Genomic DNA, 18,131 nt, shown 5'->3' on the forward strand with positions numbered 1-18,131 from the left:
GGATATGTCCCGCCTCACAGACGTGTCAGGAGACCGGAGGACGAGAGGGGAGAGAGGGGGAGGGGGGGGGGGGGAGATGGAAGACGAGGAGGTCGGTGAGGACACCACGGCGTTCGCGCTCACTTTTATTAGTGTTATCAGTCTAACACATGGTGGGGAGGGAGCGGGAGCGGCAATAAAAAAACCTCCTGTCAGGGGAGCAGACGGCCGAACCGAGCGCGAGGGAGGAGGAAGAGGAGGACGGTGTTCCCGTGCTCGCTATAACAACGCGTCTCCACGGGACAGATGGTGCCAGGCGGGCCAGTGCCCGGTCTCTGAGACCCGTCTCTGTGTCTCTGTGCGGGAGCTGGCCGGCACAGAGAGCTCAGCCTGGCCGGGCCCTGTCCACCACAATGGGGCTAATTATGTCACTGTGTAAAGCACTGGACTGGACTGTAGAAGGCTAGGACTGGGGGGGTGGGGGGGGGGGGGGGGGGGGGGGGGGGGGGGGGGTACTGATACTCAAACACGGATAGCAAAATGGGTTGTGTGTCAAGGATGGTGTGTCTGCGTGTGTGTGTGGCCTTTGTTCCCCTCAGTGTCGTCGTGGCCCATGCGAGGGGGGGGGAGATGGCGCTGCTCCTCAGTGGAACAGTGCTCTGTGTGTACGCCGGGCGGGGCGGGGGCGGGGTGATTCACCCCGGGGAGCAGGCCAAGCATGGCCTCGTAAAGATAAAAGGCACGCCTCTCCATTCTCTTTCCTTCTCTGTGGACACACTGTATCACCCCCCCCACACACACACACACACACCAGATGGAGTTCAGGCTTGTTCTGCTGGGCCTGAGGTGAGAGCTTGCTCCACAAGGTGCTGCGGCTTTGTCTTCACCCTTCATCCTCTGATATGTCATCCACTTTTTTCGATGACTAACCGCAAGCAATCCGTCTTTTTCTGTGGAAACTAGGGTCATGGGCTTGGCGTGGGTTTGTGTGTGTCTATTGGTCTTTGTGTGTGTGTGTGTGTGCATGCGTGCGGGTGTATATGTGTGTGCCCATCCGTGCAAGTGATGTGTGTGTGTGTGTGTTCCATGTTGTGAGCAGCTGGGTTGTGCATATGGAGACAGATTGATGCCTCATCATGCTCTGCTTGTCCAGAGACAGGTCTGCTGTTCCGGCCCCGACGCTGGGGCTCATCCGGGGTGGCAGACCGGCTAGGCTCGGCCGATTCATCCACACCCTTCACCCTCTCCACCACAGGCCTGTCATTTAGACAGAGACGAGAGAGGGAGACGGAGGGCTGGGCCAGGGAAAGAGTGACGAGAGAGAGAGAGGGAGGGAGAGAGAGAGAGAGAGAGAGGGAGGGAGGGAGAGGTGGCGGATGGGGGGGATGAGCAGGAAGGAAGGGGAAGGGCCCTGGTCTGGAGACCACAGCCCCCTTCCCCCCCTCTCTCTTTATACTCTGTGCGTCTTGGCCTGGGCTGAAGATGTGCTGGGCCTCGTGGTCTGGATAGACATCGTGGGTGGGGTGGAGAACGGGGACCCCTCAGTGGTGGATGGGCCTGGTGTTTGGGTGGGGTGTGGTGGGGGCGGTGCCGGGCCCTGGTACTGCTGGGGCGTGGAGCACAGCGCAGGATGGGAATGCGGATGTGGTCATTCGGGACACCTCCGGTCGAAGAAACGACACGGCCCTCTCGCTCGAAACCAGCCCCAGTTTCACAGCCTCGTTCAGTCAAGTATGTAGTCCGCCTCACAGTTGCCAGATCAGCAGGGTATAGCTGTAGCGGGTGCTGGCATTGTGTTTCCGTCTGTCGTGCCAGTAACCGTGAGAACACACGGCCCCCTCTGAGCCTGGTCTGCTAGCGTGGCTAAGCTGCCGGCGGGGTCGATCACATTTCTCCGACGCGAGGATGCGCGTGGGAGAGGGACGCCTCCGGGCATGAAGCATGCAGGTCCCAGGCTGACGCAGGGACCAGGTGACTGACGACCAGACACAAACACCCTTACAGTCTCACCTCTCGTTTATCTGTTTATCCGAGTCTGGCAGGTGAGAGGAGAGGGGGAGAGAGAGAGAGGGGGAGAGAGAGAGAGGGAGAGAGAGAGAGAGAGAGGGAGGGAGGGAGAGAGAGGGAGAGAGAGGGAGGGAGGGAGAGAGGGAGAGAGAGAGAGAGGGAGGGAGGGAGAGAGAGAGAGGGAGAGAGAGGGAGGGAGAGAGAGGGAGGGAGAGAGAGGGAGAGAGAGGGAGGGAGAGCCAGTTCCATCCTGTGGCTGGAACTGCTGAAGGAAAGGAGACAAGGAAAGGACGCGAGAGGCTCTCTGAGCGCTGGCGTTCTCCCAGATGCCATCTTGGATTTCACGTGTGCGTGTCACAGTCTTGAGTTCTTCCCCTGCACAAAGAGAAGTCGGCCTACCTGTTACCCTGCCTGCCGTCCCGTCTGCTCGCCTCTCTCTCGCAGAGGCCTGTGAGGCAGCATTCCAGTGTGCTGAGAACAGAGTCTGACCGATACTGGTGTGAGGGACAGGGGGGAGCACAACAGGGCTGTTTGGATTGGAATGGGGTTTTTCCACTTCCTGTACAGGGAGTACGGCACAGCAGGTAACCTTCAGTGGAATGGTCTTGCCTTATCTACAGGTCGGGCTACACTTTGGCCCCCGTGAGCTCATGGCTGTTGCAACACGGTGCAGTGTGCAGTCGCAGAGGTAAAACACCTCGGCCGCTCTTCACCTGCGACTTGAACGGTGTCGAAATGTTGTTTGAAAAGCACTACCCCCCCCCCCCCCCCCCCCCCGGATATCACATTCCTTCAGAAGCACCTGGGTCCCATTCGGGGTAGAAAAGGAGCAGGGAGATGAAAGTGTTTTTGGTGAGGGATCAAGGCTGACTCTCACCTCCGCCTCCCCCCCTCCCCCCCCCCCCCCCATCCCATATCCTGATGACGGATACTGTTCACATGTCTGTGGCATTCCTTCTGTGCCGGGTGTAATGCTGTCATGTACCGGGAGATGTTGCCACATCACAAGCCCCGTCTGCCCTCAGGTCGCTGGCTGTTTTGCCTCAAAATACCAGATGAGGGTGGAGGTGGTGGTTAGAGGGGGCCAGGTCAAGTTCTAAGAGGGGGGTTGGGGGCAGGCAAGCAGGCAGACAAGCAGATGAACGGACAGACGGACCAGGCAGGGTAGGGAAACGAGCGGGAAGGTTTTGGGTGGTGGGGTATCTAGACGGCAAGATGTCCTGGTCAGGCAGATGAAGTCAGCATTCCTCTGAGGCAGCTCCCCTGTAGACGGGCACTGGAGCAGAGCCAGCTCTGAATAAGAGGAGGATAATGGAGGATTTGAGCCAAACACCTCGAAACCAGCCAGTGGCTCTCTGGCTGGGCTTGTTCTACTTACACAAGCCCAAATATATTTTTATATCTCCCACGTACACCACCTAGCCTAGTTAGGTTATGTACAGTTGCCAGAGGCTTTTGGTCGTATGAATAAATGAAGGTTTGGTCATTGCCTTATTTTACGCGCACTCATAAACGGTGTGTCGGAGGGTGGGTTCGTCCTTGTTCCTTCCTCACGGTTGTAAATGTTCCTCCCAGACCTCAGGCTTAATACCTGCTGCTCTGCCATGAGTACACCGGGATGTCTCGGCCAAGATACTCAGTTCCTGCTGAGACTCCTCAAAGCGGATCACACACACACACACAAATGCACACACACACACTTATGTGCCTACTGTACGCATGCACACACCCACACACACATGCATGCACAAACCATCCAGTTCCTTAGCCTCTCCAGTCTTCCTGTCCGCTCCCCTCGGCACTAAGCCGTCGTACGGCCTTTGAAGGTGTGCAGCCGGGCGTCTAATTGGGTCACAGATCGGCCGCGGTGCCCTCGGGTCCAGAGGTACCACCGGGCCTCCTCCTCCGACCCGACAGGACGTGAGCGGAACCAAGCCCCGCTGCCGCCTCCTTCCCCCCGAGCCCAGCGGGCTGCGAGTCAACATCTCAGTCACGACCGACAGGCTCCCACACACGCAAGCAGCCCGGCTGACGTCAACGAGGGGCTGTAGCGTATAGGGCGAGGAGGAGAGGGAGGACGCCAAGCTCCGCTAGCCTAGATCGTCAGCAGGGGATGGGTAACGAGCCGGCTGTTCGTCACACAGCGGCCTGTGGCTCGTGTTTCAATTAGCAACAGCCTCTTGTGTGTCATCCGACTTTGGTCTTTTGTGTTGACTTTTTCACGGCCCTGTTTGCTTTTCCCCGTGTTTCAAAGCTAAACACGACGCGTGTCATTCTTGTGACTATGACTCATGTCGTCAGGCTTTTGTTCAAACTCTTTCCACAGCGAGCCTCCAAATCAGCTGGCCAGGATTCAGCACTTTATGTTTGTATTAGAAACTGTGGTGACACAGCACTATAGTTTGAACTCTGCCAACTTCCGAGTTCCGAGACGCTGGCTAAGTCTAACGGTCCCGTCTGGTCTGTTTCCCCTGCAGAGAGAGCGAGCGCGGGCCATGCTGTGCTGAGCCGGGCCGAGCCAAAGCGTGCCTAGCTGAACTGAACCGTGAGCGACGCCCGGCCTGCTCACATGGAGCTGAAGGTGTGGGTGGATGGAGTGGTGCGGGTCGTATGTGGCCTATCAGAGGAGACCTCCTGCCAGGATGTGGTCATCGCTCTTGCCCAAGCTATTGGTAAGTATGTCAGGACTCACTTCCTGTCTGTGTTTCGTAGCAGCTGTTGATACACTTGTCTTCTGTACCTGGGAGCCTAACTCAGGTGTACTTAAAAGACCAGACAGGCCAGTGAGAGACTACCCACTCCATACAGCCTTTAGCAACACAAGAACCTGTGTGAGCAGTATGGGGTGAAACTCACTGAAGTTTTTAGAAAAACAAGATGGATCTGTTTTTAAATACCTATTTCCAACCCTCATTAACAGGACAAAGAAGCCCAGGGGGCTAGGAGACTAGGGGGCTAGGAGCCTAGGGGGCTAGGAGCCCAGGGGGCTAGGAGCCCATGGGGCTAGGAGCTTAGGGGGCTAGGAGCCTAGGGGGCTAGGAGCCCAGGGGGCTAGGAGCTTAGGGGGCTAGGAGCCTAGGGGGCTAGGAGCCCAGGGGGCTTGGAGCCTAGGGGGCTAGGAGCCCATGGGGCTAGGAGCTTAGGGGGCTAGGAGCCTAGGGGGCTAGGAGCCTAGGGGGCTAGGAGCCTAGGGGGCTAGGAGCCCAGGGGGCTAGGTGCTAGGTAAGCAGCCAGGGGTCAGCGTGGCTTGTCTCAATATCCAGAGGCTGCAGGAGCCTAAACTAAGGAGCTAAGATATACTCCAGAGTACCAGAGAACGCCACATGTAGCTGCCACCCACCTGCTTCCTCCCTCCTTTCTTCCACCCTGCCTCCTCCTTGTTCCCCCCTCCCCCTTGTCTGCCTCCCCCCTTCTTCCACCACACTGCCTGCCTGCCAGGGCACCAGGGAGGCGTCGTCCTCATTTCACAGCCCTGCTACAAATGAGTTTGTTTGAACATTTTTATATCTTGTGTAATAAGTCTTACTCACCATTGGTTAAAGAGCCAGTTCTCTATGCTGACAAATTGAAGATAAATGTTTGGATAATCCCATCTAGACCCAGAACTTCTAACCAAACCTGACAGGAAATACAGACGAATACCCTCACATCACATATGTGTTTATTGATTGGATGTTTTGTTTAACAAATGACCTTTAATGTCTTATGTGTCTTTAATCTCCGTTTGGATTCCAAGGGTAGACCAGGTGATTAGGTCAGGTGATTAGGTCTGGGTGTCCACCTCCTGTGTTATCTCTGTTGCTGTCAGCTGTCTGTCAACATCGTGCTTGTTCTGTGCATTTCTTTGTTCTAACCCCTTCTCCTTTTGTCCCTCCCACTTTCTGTTTCCCTCTCTTTTCATCTGTCCTCCCCTCAGGTCAGACGGGTCGCTATGTGCTGATCCAGCGCCTCAGGGACAGTGAGAGGCAGCTGCTAGCCACAGAGAGGCCCCTGGAGTCCCTGGCCAAGCTGGGCCAACACGGAAACGAAGTCCAGTTCGTCCTGCGCCGGACCGGACCCAGCAGCAGTGACGTCGCCGGGCCCAACCAGGACCGGCCCAGCCCTTTGACCCTTCCCAAACACCCGGAGCCAGAACTGCCCAAACGCACCCAGCCCAAGAAGTCCCTCACCTTCAACCTGGGCCCCTCCACCTCCCCCAGAACCAAGGTACGGAGGTCCCCACATGACTCCTCCCCAGAGCAGAGGGCCTCCCCCAGCCCCGTCCCCCATCCCCCGTCCCCCAGCCCCTCGCCCCCGGCGGGCCCGTCCAAAGAGGAGGTGTTCCGCCAGGTTCTCCAGCAGCAGGAGAGACTGAGGGCCATGGAGGCCCAGCTGGAGACCCTGGAGAGGGAGTCCCGAGCCTGGGAGCGTCCCTCGCCGGTCCCCTCTGCCTCCCCTGTGCCGGAGGCCCGACTCCAGGAGGAGCTGGAGGTTCTGGATCAGGCGGTGAGGAGGAACCAGGCGGAGCTGGCATACGAGCAGTTCTGGGAGGAGGAGCTGCAGGCCGAGGCGGAGAGGGAGCATGGGATGAAGAGGCGACTGGGGGAGCTCCACGCCAAGATGGACGACTGCGGGCGGCGGCTCCACGACCTCGACGCTCGCTCCGCCCACCTGGAGCAGGAGATCCAACAGGAGAGCCGGGAGGGCGGGGCCACGGCTGGGGGGCCCAATCAGATGGGGCCTGAGGAGTCCGTGAGCGCCGCGAAGGTGGAGCTTCAGAGCCAGGAGAAGCACGGCGAGGAGCTGGAGGCGGAGTTATCGGAGATGAACAGGGCTCTGGGGAAGGCGGAGTCTATGCTGCAGGTAAGGATAGAGGGAAGGGCCCTGGAAAGAGGGGTTTAGCCCCTCCTACTTAGTGTAGGACCTCCCCCTACCTCCCATAGCCTATCACACTGCAGCACAGGCCACCACACACACTCGCCAGTGAATGGACAGTCACTTGGGAGGCATCAAAAACTCATACGATTGAAAAGACACTCCAAAAATGACTTGGAAAAGTTATATTTACCCGGAAACAGATGATCATGAATGACATTGTGTACTTGTCCATCGCTTTCTATAACTGTGTTGTACTGTTGAACCCTGTTGGTGAACCTGTTTGACTGGCCTGGCAGGTTTTCTCTGCTCTCAAAGTTCAGTGTCTGTCAGCATTGCGTTGTGTATGACCCTATCTGCGTTACCTTGTATTCTTGTATCTGAAATTTCAAAAAAAAAAAAAAACGAAAAGAAACAGAATAAAGATCGTTCATGAATAGCGGGAGAGCTTTTTTTCTTGGCCGGCCTCAGCCCTGGTGAGAAACTCTGTGTTAGCTGACAGTTGGCCCTGTGTGTCTCTGTCATGGCTGTGCTGTAAATGAAAGGCTAACCCAGTTAGAGATGAAACATAACCTCCCCTTGTTCCACGTGAAACCCAACACCAGGGCTGATCTACTTAGAACAGGGCCCAGTTCCGCTCTCTCAGACCCAGACCAAGACGCGACTAGACCTAACAGCTGTGTTGGAAGACTGCCTGGATGTGACGTGAGAGAGATTGTAATATTTTTGGTGTCAAATGCAAAAGTAACCTAGATAGCATCACGTTAGTAAAGAATAGTCCTTGTTCCCTTAGTGACCAATCCTTTTTGACTAAGCCTTGTGTGTTGTACGAGGGGGTTAATATAGGTAGCATATTAGAACTTACACGAAGTCTTTGGCACCCCTTCAGCTACTGGAACTCGTCTTGGATGTCTACAGCTGTGCTGCTGGCTCTGGTACTGATTAGAAGACGATAAAAAGCTTATTTGGAGTCAGTCCGTTATCTTGATGGGAGGATGACTGCCTGTGGGGGATCTAAACCCAGAGTTACAGCCTAGTCTGTCCGACTCGGCGATGGCTGCGTAGGAGACAGCAACTGGGGGGGGGGCTCCACGTATGCCAACTAGCCTGCCAAGTAGCCTTGAGGATGCGTTCGAGAACAACACGCGTGTCACAAAACACAAGTTGCATCCCACCACAACACTGGCCACGCGGGACCGCACGCATTGTTGATGTGCTAGCAGGATAGTTGACGCCTAGGCGTTCAGCTTAACCGTTCCAATGTGCTGTCGACACCTCGAGAGAAGGTAAAGCTGCAGGATCAAGCTCTGTTGAGCTCCCGTTCACGGACAGGGGCGGGGCTTGGGGGGGGGGGGGGGGTACCCTAAGGTGGACCAGCTGTCGGAGAGGAGGATGATGATATAGATGAGTTCCGGGCTGCTGTCATTAGTTTAATGAGTGTGTCAGCTGGCTTGATCTACACAGGATCAATTACGTATGTGGTGTGTGTGTGTCTGGGTGTGTGTGTCTGTTCGCGTGTGGGTTACGGGGGGTGGAGTCGATGTGTTCTGAATCATAGACTTCACCCAGCTGGATAGTCGATACAGGCTGATCGATGAGTGTGTTTGTGTGCATCGGTGTTTAATCCGTCAGGGGTGGAGGGTTAAGGCGAGGGTCTTCACAGCTACATATATCTCATCCATCAGCTAACCTAACAGGCTGGTAGACCTCCAGCCCATAGACTTGCATCCACCTCCCAGAAGACAGACAGGTGCTGACTTGTGGCCTACAGTGGATGTACAGCTGGTCAGGGTGATGAGCTGTATTCATATACAGGAAGCTGGTGGCTGCTTGTATGGGCAGATTGTTTACAAGTGGATGAATGAAGGGTGATGAAGTGGAATATTTAAAATGTCAAACCTCTGAGATCAGTGGTGCTCTGCTGCCCTCTGGTGGCCAATCGGCAAGATTCCTATAATAAAACCTATCACTAATAATGGGTGTACTATGTAAAGTACATCTCATTCCGCTCATTGGGTCTCTGCTCTTTGGAATACCTTACACAATGCACAACGAGTGATGTTGTGATCGAGGGGTAGGTTGAGGTCTAGAGGTAGACTGTGAGGAATAGACACCATCTGACTCTCTCCTCCTCTGCCTCCCCGCCCCCCCCCTCCTGATGCCCCCTGCCCACCTCTCGCACCCCACCACCTCTACCTCCCTCCTCTGGCTCCCCCCCCCCTTGCTCTCTCTCCCTCCGGCCTTCCTCCTGCTCCCTCTCCTCTCTCTCCCTCCTGCTCTTTCTCCTCCCTCCCCCTGCTCTCTCTCCCCCCTGCTCCCTCTCCCTCCTGTCCCCAGAGCAAGCAGGAGGACCTGGAGGAGCTGAACAAGGAGTTGAGGCAGTGTAACCTGCAGCAGTTCATCCAGCAGGCTGGGGTCCTGCCGGCTCACTCCCACTCCCGCACAGACCTCCACGAGCTGGAGCAGCTGGAACTGTCCGCCCTGCTGCAGGAGGGCTACAGGAACGGAGGTAGGGGACACACACACACACACACACACACAGGCTGATGCACACACAATACAGGCTGATCCAAAGATTTGTATGGAGCGATGCCCATCTCTCCAGCTGTGTGTCTCATCTCCAGGCCTGTCCCTGCGCCCGTCGGAGTCTCCTCCGCGGCCCACGGCCAAGCAGTTCCTAGGACATCCCCGCAACCTGCAGAACCCGCTGGTGTCCAGTCTCAACCCTGAGGGTGTGTATGTGTGAGATCCTTCCGCTCCCCCGCCCCTCCCCAGCCTTGCACCTCTACTGCCCTCAGATCCCCGTCTCTTTACCTGCTCTGCCCCTCCCTCGCCCCGGGCCCCTCCCGTCCGCCGGTGTGCCCGTCAATCAGCCCCTCCCTCCGTGCCCCCACCCCCCTCCCCACCCCGTCTCTGCTTGCCCCATGTTGAGTGGCCACGCCCCTCTGATCCAGAGGGGTGGAGCTCGCTGGCTCCTCCTCCGTCAACTCTGACCCCCCCCCGTGCCTAATGCTGCCCTTACGCTGCCATGCTAATGGGTTTACCAGGCTTCTAACTTCCTGCTCCTAACTTCCTTCTCCTGTCACTGCCTCACCTTCTCTGGGTGCCGTCTGTTCCTCACACGCGTGTCACTTCTTCTCTTCCGCCTCGGATGCATTTCAACCTCCTTCTTCTTTGTCTTTCTGTTTCCCTTTCTCATTCTCTCTCTCCCCATACCTCTCTTCCTCCCCCCCCCCCCCCCCCCCCCCTCTTTTCTGGACAAACGGTAGCCGTGGCCCGGGGCTGCTCCAGCTGTACTCGGACACTCGTGAGCACCTCCTGCCCCTCCTCCCCCCTCCCCCCGCCCTCTCCCCCCAGTCACACAGGTGGACTGGGGGTCTCCCACCCTCGACACGACAGCACTGTTTTCCAGTGACGCCTCAGAAACCCCCTCGCCGCGTTAGCCCGTCCTGCGTCCGGCGGTGACCGTAGCAAACGTTCCGACTGTAAGTTCAGAGGACTGGCCGCCGGGGCCGAGAGAGCTACGGGACCGGTGTAACGGAGAGATACGAGGAGGACGTTTGCGGATGTTCGCCTGTGTGAAACGTGTCTGTGTGGAGGTTTGGTCCTGCGCTGTACGGTGGTGACCTGTCGACTTCCAAAGACAGAGCCGAGCTCTCTGGGCTCTGCACAGTGTGTTGCACCGTCCCCTCTCTCTTCCCCTGTGAGAAGCCATGGGCCCTTTCTGGATACATGCAAAGGCCCTCTGCTGTCTCTCCCTCGCTAAAACACTCCAGACAACCCCATGCCATTGGTGGAGCTTCCAATCAGCGTTTTTCAAAACAATGATTCCTCACTAGCTAAGAATGCTTTTGACATGTATCAATAATGGACCATGGCTTGTATTCAGTCTGATGTTATCTGGAGGTTTTCCGTGGCTGACCTTTACCCGACCACATCTAACCGTTGACCCGTCAGTGCTTGACCTGGCCCGAAGCATAGTTCCAGGATAACTGCTGACCACGGTATTAAACCTTTAGAATGTATACTAAACGCCCTACTAAAACATACAGGTGCCCTTCACGTGCTCATTCTTCGCCAGCCTGACAGGTCAATGTGTGTGTGAGGGTGTGTCTCTCCTCTCTCCCGGTTGCTAGGTGGTATCTGGGGTGTTTCTTTGCTATTGCTATGAATCACAAGGTGTTTTTCTATTTTATTTATTCAACCTGAAGTTTCCACCCCTTTCCGTGTCTTAGAGCCACACCTCTCAGCTAGAAGTCACCCCCAGCCACAGATCTGGTATCAGACTGTCCAACAAACAATCAGATAGTTTGATGGATGAATAAAAAAGACCAGACCTGGTATCAGTGGCTAAGGGCGACTTCTAACCTAGCCTTCTGAGGCATGCTTTACAACGTTCATTCACCAAGCTCACCCGTTGCCTTGCGCTCTACCAGTAAACTGTGTTCTCAAAGAACGCCCAACAAGCATCACCCCGCTTATTTTTGTGTGTCTTGCAGTCTTGACATCCAGAGAGTCTTCATGGAGATAGAACAAGGACCACAGGGCCAAGGGACACTGTTCACTGTTCACTGTTTACTGTCTGTCACCACCAGCTCCTGTTTAACCCCCACTGTCAACTGTCTCTGTAACTACTGTCCTTATTCACTACCACATTGTACACAGAATGTATATACAGAAATATATTTACGGCACTTTTTGCTACTGTACACTGCAAAGTATGTATCAAATGTGAAATAATTTTAGGAAACTTTTACCTAGAGGAATATTTCCTTTACTGTATGTGTATTTAAATGTCATAATAATAAAAAAGAAACATGTGCATTGTTTTAGATAACCCCGTTGTGGTGTTTTGATATGAGTGAGTGGGGAGCAGGAGAATCCTCACACCATGCTGCCTCCTGGATGGGAATCACATGAGTTGGCAGGACCTTGACAGACCACCAAGACAGAGCAGCAGACTAATGGTGCCAGTCACCATCTCTGTAGCTTCCATATGAAATGCCTTATCAATACATTATAGGTGCAGCTACAGTCCTGTCAGTCCTTGTGGAAAGTCGTATGATATAAGGTCCTGTGATTGGACCAACAGCTGAAGGCGTGCTTCACAGCTGGCCTATAGGAGGTGTTGTCACAGGGGTTCTCCGGGTGATGAAGGAAATGAGATGTAGCCTACTTCCTGTTACCAGTTACCATAGAGGGAGGTGGGGAGGAGCTGGGGGGGAGGTGATATAACACAGTAGCATATGTACAGTACAGATCCTGACCTACCCTACCAGCTGCTGCCAGGGCTGACACATGCACACACTCAAGATGGCTGACTGATACACATTTAATGTTCCTGGAGAAGGAGGGTCTTCTTTAATCCTCACTTGGTTGGTTCTAGGGCTTCAGAATTCCTTCAGGATTTGCAGTGTTTTCTGCTCTTTAAGTATTTACGAGCCGGGACATTTAGTTTTCGGATATTTGTTTACCTCAGAGAGACAATAGAACCACCGCCACACACACGTGGGAACTGTCTCGCTCTCTAAATATGTTGTCCCAACTCACACGTCTTAGCTGGAATCCCAGAAAAGGCCTATAGAAATGTCAGTTTGACTTTCGGTGCCTGCATGTCTTGCCATCCAGCTCTTGTTAAGCCTTGCTCTACCTTGTGTCAGCAGATTCTTAATACAGAAGTATTTCAACCCTTGATTGGGAATTTGGTGACAATGACAGGTACAACTGTTTGTACCAGACCTTCTTTAAATACCTACACGGTTTTCATATTAAGATTGATTATGTGGGATTGGATTATGGAGATAAGATCGGGGGACGTCTGGCTTGGATGAGGCTAGATAAGCCCCAAATCCCTGCAGTTCCCACAATCTGGACAGTCCTGTGACCATCTACGGAGGCCCAAACACAAACAAATGTGTATTTCTTTCTTTCTTCATTGGGATTATCAATGATAAGGCTCCAGTTCTCTTTATGGAATTCCTGTCCGTGGCTTGAAGACACTACCGTTGTAGACATAGTTGCACTTATACACCACACACACACAGTTTCCCAAACCCCAAACATCCCTGGACAGCAATATCATGAACATGAAAACATTGACAATTTAAGATTGTTGTATCAACACATACAGGATGGAATGAAGTGGGCATGGCCTTGACTCAGAATGGTCCAGTGCCATACAACATACAGTCAGTCCCCTTTTAATCAATCTGGGATGATTAACCATGACGTTAGGCTGCTGAACAGTTCATCACTTATGTGCTAAAAGTGCAAAAGATTCAGCAAAGCCAATGTAATATGAGAGCTAGCACAGGGGAGATAGCATGGCACTACATGTCACCGTGATGTCATCACATATGCTCATATACTGTAGGGTGTGTTCAGGATAAGGCCATATTAGCAGGAGGAGTGAGCCCCGGCACGTCCACACCAGCCCATGAGGGGTCAGGACGCTGTAAAGGAGTCTGACACACAGCTTTTATCTGTTCCAATGTGTCACACTGAGTCATGTAGTGGGCCATTAGATTGACCACTCACACATCACAAGGCCTTAACACATCAAATAAGAAATGACAGTGCCTATGGGCTCATTTGATTTCAACAAAGTTTACTGGGTCTCCTTTGGGATACAATGTTCACTTCATACACGTTGGCATTGACATGGAAAATGGAAAAGTACACTGTGTACAGTTACAGATATGGTTACAGGTTAAGTGTTGAGAAGAGTTAACTAAACCAAACAGTATTCACAAATCCTCAGTGGACTGAGTCCTGACTTCAGGAGTAATTATTTGGATTTGCGCTCCATGGTTATTTTAGTTTTAGAAGTGCATACATAGAGGCTAATTTGATATTAATTAGGAAACAGTACCCTGGAAGGCCACAAGGAGGGCGGCAGACAAACAGACCAATTCCCACATTCTGAATAGGACATGATGAACTTGCGAACGTTCGGTCGATTCGAATGGGTCTGGCCGGACAGAGGGCCGTTCCCACGGTGAGACGCAGAGGTAACTCCAAAAACAGGTTAGCCGCTGTCACACGCACAGTGGAATAAGGTACTGGCGCAATGTGCGTTAGTCAGTGGCTTACCTGCTTTTAGATTCCAAAGATGGAAATCCCTTGCTATGCAAACACACGGGTCTGTAGAGAACAACAATTTATTTTGTATGAGGCCAAATTATAATGGCCTAGCATACGAGACTATTCCTACTTATAATAATATCAATATCTCCACAAGTACAAGGAAACAAATCAATCATAAACATGGAATCTGAACAAGTGGCCTGAGCACGCTGCATTAAAACTTTTAGAAATAATTCGTAAGTTTATCTCTAACAGTCTGATTTATACTTGACACATCCACACAAATCATGAATTATTATTGTTATTATTTAACAGCATGCTCTCATCCTCTTTAACCTGTCCACGTTGTTAAATTATCACGGCCGAAAGATTATCCAAGATGACAATAGCAGACAAAAAATGACAGAAAAACATTCCTTTTAAAATACCATGAATCAACATTATTAATGATCACAAATGTTAAGACAATACATTGCAGATAAAAAGATGGACACTTACCAGTCAAGTTTTCTTTTCTTTTTTACATATAAAATCTTTTCAAGTGCCATAATAGGTGCCATCAAGCCATGCTCACGACAACTTAACATGATTTTCCTTCAAATGTAATAACAACATTTAATTTTAAGTTGGGTGCATTTCAAGAATACAATGTACACCAACGCAGAAGTTCAATTCACTTGCACTACCCCGACCAGCCCTGCCCACTCCCCTGCATCTGCAACCTGACCTGTATATTCAAATAACACAGCTATTGACGTCTCATAAAGCCAGTGAGTCCTCCACTTTGAGCTGTATGGGCGGCCCTATAAAGACAGTAGTCGAATGACAACGTCGAATGGGCGTGCTTCACACTGCCAATGGGTTTGGTGGATTTCTGAGTTATAGTTGGGGTGCGGTGCGTTCATTTTTGCACGTCTTACATTAGGAATGAACCATTTTCACGTCATCTATTTCCTGCTGACAGGAATATTTTACATTAATGAGTGCAGGACAAGATTCCCCTTGACTAATTTGGGTGAACTGTGATGCAAGATTGGTCATCGGATTCAAAGCACATGCGTTTTAACCCAAACTGAGAAAAAGCGCCCTACCCGTACAATCGAAAGTGGTTGAACTCTGTTCGCTTGTGTACAGTGTTGCCATGAGGCGAGTGTGGTTGTGCACGTACCAAGGATGCAGCACCATTGTAGGCTATAGTGGCGCTCGTACGATACTAAATTGCACAGACTGATGGATTGATTGAGGTAGTGCGTCCATGGCTGGATTTTGAAACAGTCCACAGTTTAATATAACGTAATTGACAGTTAGCCTACTATAATCATTTGGAAAGGCCATTTATACAGTTTCACAGTTGACACGTTTTATAATAATGTGATGTATATAGAATACGTGAAAGTAATAACTTTAAATCAGTTATGGTCGTACTCGTACAAAAGATATTGTGAGATAACAGCCCCAAGTTAAATGTTAAGGTAAATGTGTCTTAGTAAAAAAGCAATCAATCCAAGTTTACCTATAGCTACTGGGTGTTTAAATAGCCTACACCTAAACATAGGATTGGCATGGAATTTGCTGAATATTGAAAGAGACGTGCCGGTGGTGTTCTCTCATGGGCACCCCTGCCTGGAAAAGCACCCCCTCGCGGGAGCTCGCGCACAAACCACTCGAAGTGAAAGATTTGTCTTGATATCGCAACCAAATGGAGGGGAGACATTGTAATTTTTAGTTAATAGAATAGAAAACAATAACGTTGGTTACGGGGGCGCATCTGAGGGTAACAGTTAGGACTGGACGATACAATTTTGCCGTTCATCATTTAATAATAAATCAGGGCGAGCTGTCCGAGAAGTCCAGTTTTATATAACGTGCACTTTTTACAACGTCCAACAGGGGGCGACAGATACCTATAGTACCCAAGGAGGTTTACGGTGCCTTTTATTTTATTATTGGAGATGGAAAACATAATGCAACGACATTTAGAAAGGGATATAGTCAACCAACGTTTCTATAAGCAAAACTTCACACTACACTTGTATATATTTGTATACAGATGTGACGTAGGCTATATAATTTAAATATATAGGCTACGTAAATATTCCTCATTTGAAATGTGTATATTATACACACAAGAATATAACATAAATGACTCCAATAAATAATATACAAGCATTTGTCCAATACTGCATTTGAACAGCATTATATTATTGTGGCATGTTTATCTTTTATTTTGAAATCCGTATAAAGCCAGCGGCATTTATCATCTTTCCTGGTAGGTAGGTACAAACTTCCTCCTTTCTGCTGGCAAGCTTACGTCTTGCCGTGTAGTTTCTGAAAGATGAACGCACCTCCTGCATTTGAGTCATTTTTGTTGTTCGAAGGAGAAAAGAAGTAAGTTGCAGACATTACTTTTCATATGCCAGCATCCGAAACATTTTAGCTAGCGACTTAGCATGGACCATACTATCTCTAGCTATCTACTACTGGCCCAGCTAGCTGCCCTAAAGCTTTGTGTTTGTTTATGATTACTTCCAGCAACCTGTCTCATTATGTGTAGCTAGCTATAACCCCCCTGTGTGGTTTTGTTTTACAGAATAACTATTACAAAGGACACAAAAGTTCCCAATGCTTGTCTTTTCACATTGAATAAAGAAGATCATACACTTGGGAACATTATCAGATCGTAAGTACTAATAGCCTATACTGGCTGTCCTTCAATGAAAACGTTACACTTCTGTGTGGAACCCATGCAATTCCTGTTGCTCTTCATACAGACAACTGCTGAAAGACCCCCAGGTGCTCTTCGCTGGCTATAAAGTTCCACATCCTCTGGAGCACAAGATTGTTATCCGTGTTCAGACCACTCCCGACTACAGTCCTCAGGAGGCTTTCACCAATGCCATCACCGATCTCATCAGTGAACTGTCCCTGCTGGAGGAGAGGTTCAGGGTGAGTGCAGAAAAAACAAGTTACTCAAGTAGTGATATTAGAATGTGTTATTGTAGACTCCTAAGGACCAGCTTCAGTCATGCTATACATTTTTGATTGGAAATGTTTTTCACCATGTCAACTACACACTAGCTCATTGTATCATTTTTAGCAGACTAACCATACTCACTTCTTGAATCGAGACATCAACCAGTTTGCTTTATTATGTTATTGTGTTTCAGGTTTCTATCAAGGACAAGCAGGAAGGGATCGAATGAAGACTGCCGGCACTCATTGAATAATCATTATTATGATTTTTTTGAACCTTGAATGATCTCATTCTTAAAAGGATCGAGGGTGGACTAATTGTAACACCCACGTATACTTGTATGACATTCTTGCTTGAAGAAAAGTATGATGTCTTTGTTTATTTTCAAGTCATGGTAATAAAAAGATAGTTTCTTAACAAATGTTTGCATAATGTAGGTAATATTTTGTTAAATGTTTGTTTTTCTTGTTTCGATACATGAAGCTTTTCATATCTGTGTTATGTTGGACATAAGAGCAAACGTTGTCCATAAAGTGCCCACTGGTTTGTAAAACTGTTCTACACTTGAGAAAACATTGCCTTGAGTTGTCAAACAGCTGTCAACAGTTCTGCAAACTGCCTGTTTTATATAAACCTAAAAACAGTATTGGCATGGGATTTGCTACTGATTGAAAGAGACTGATCAAGGGACATAATTAAGTCCTCTATTATTCTGTCACTGCTCATTCAGTGTGATATAGCCTACGTAATGGGCTCCAGGCTCAAAAGGGGAACAGTCAGGACTGGGTCAAAAATCTGGGTTGCCAGCAGCAGGGCAATGTAGATCTAGTGCTGTAAAGTGTGTAAAATCTGGGTAGTGGAGAATGATACAAGGTTAAATACCGGACTGGATGTTCTTAGTCTAGTACAGTGAATCAGTCGATGATGCCAATGCAGCTTCACAGAAACAGAGTCACAGAGTGGATCAAACGAAGGCCTTTGTTGAGAAAGTAGTCTTGACAGAAATCAGAGAGAGTTCTACCCAGTCCAAATTCTGTCTCCCTGTCCTCGGGAGACAGGTCTTGTACCCCCAAGAGAGGGAGGTGTTTGTCAGGTGATTGGTCCGAAAACCACAAGGCGGGAGTGTAGTGTCCAATTAGATATTCAGGGCGAGTATGATGTTCCATGAAATGGGGGGACAGACAAGACCCACAGGTCTGGTGATGGGCAAAGAGGGGGGGTTTCCAGGATA

The 18,131-nt window shown here is 50.7% G+C and overlaps 2 protein-coding genes and 1 long non-coding RNA gene across 4 annotated transcripts in view; 2 read left to right on the plus strand and 1 right to left on the minus strand.

Moving 5' to 3' along the window:
• rassf7a (Ras association domain family member 7a) overlaps window positions 1-11,671 on the plus strand; it is a 28,526-nt gene extending 16,855 nt beyond the window's left edge. For both annotated transcript variants that reach the window (XM_067235295.1, XM_067235294.1), the window contains exons 2-6: window positions 4,464-4,658; window positions 5,903-6,828; window positions 9,178-9,349; window positions 9,465-9,572; window positions 11,340-11,671. In XM_067235295.1, the coding sequence (XP_067091396.1) occupies window positions 4,556-4,658; window positions 5,903-6,828; window positions 9,178-9,349; window positions 9,465-9,572; window positions 11,340-11,371 (1,341 nt within the window). In that variant the 5' untranslated portion in view covers window positions 4,464-4,555 and the 3' untranslated portion in view covers window positions 11,372-11,671. The remainder of the gene's footprint in view (window positions 1-4,463; window positions 4,659-5,902; window positions 6,829-9,177; window positions 9,350-9,464; window positions 9,573-11,339) is intronic.
• Window positions 11,672-13,430: 1,759 nt separating this feature from the next.
• Window positions 13,431-14,575, minus strand: LOC136942428 (uncharacterized). Its single transcript, XR_010876596.1, has 2 exons — window positions 14,425-14,575; window positions 13,431-13,983 (listed from the first exon to the last, which is right to left on the minus strand). It is a non-coding gene; the product is annotated as an uncharacterized lncRNA (long non-coding RNA).
• Window positions 14,576-16,172: 1,597 nt separating this feature from the next.
• LOC136942196 (DNA-directed RNA polymerase II subunit RPB11-a-like) lies at window positions 16,173-17,546 on the plus strand. The gene is made up of 4 exons (XM_067235027.1): window positions 16,173-16,314; window positions 16,517-16,606; window positions 16,698-16,872; window positions 17,094-17,546. The coding sequence occupies exons 1-4, from the start codon at window positions 16,262-16,264 to the stop codon at window positions 17,127-17,129; spliced, it is 354 nt and encodes a 117-aa protein (XP_067091128.1). The 5' UTR covers window positions 16,173-16,261; the 3' UTR covers window positions 17,130-17,546.
• Window positions 17,547-18,131: the final 585 nt, after the last annotated feature.

Source organism: Osmerus mordax, chromosome 4 (assembly GCF_038355195.1).
Source record: "Osmerus mordax isolate fOsmMor3 chromosome 4, fOsmMor3.pri, whole genome shotgun sequence".
In the NCBI taxonomy this organism is placed as follows: Eukaryota; Metazoa; Chordata; class Actinopteri; order Osmeriformes; family Osmeridae; genus Osmerus; species Osmerus mordax.

Coding starts and splice junctions, on each gene's coding strand:
- LOC136942196 (XM_067235027.1), top strand. CDS start 16,262: ATGAACGCACCTCCTGCATTTGAGTCATTTTTGTTGTTCGAAGGAGAA. Junction 16,315..16,516: donor TTGTTCGAAGGAGAAAAGAA/GTAAGTTGCAGA, acceptor TTTGTTTTACAG/AATAACTATTACAAAGGACA. Junction 16,873..17,093: donor TGCTGGAGGAGAGGTTCAGG/GTGAGTGCAGAA, acceptor ATTGTGTTTCAG/GTTTCTATCAAGGACAAGCA.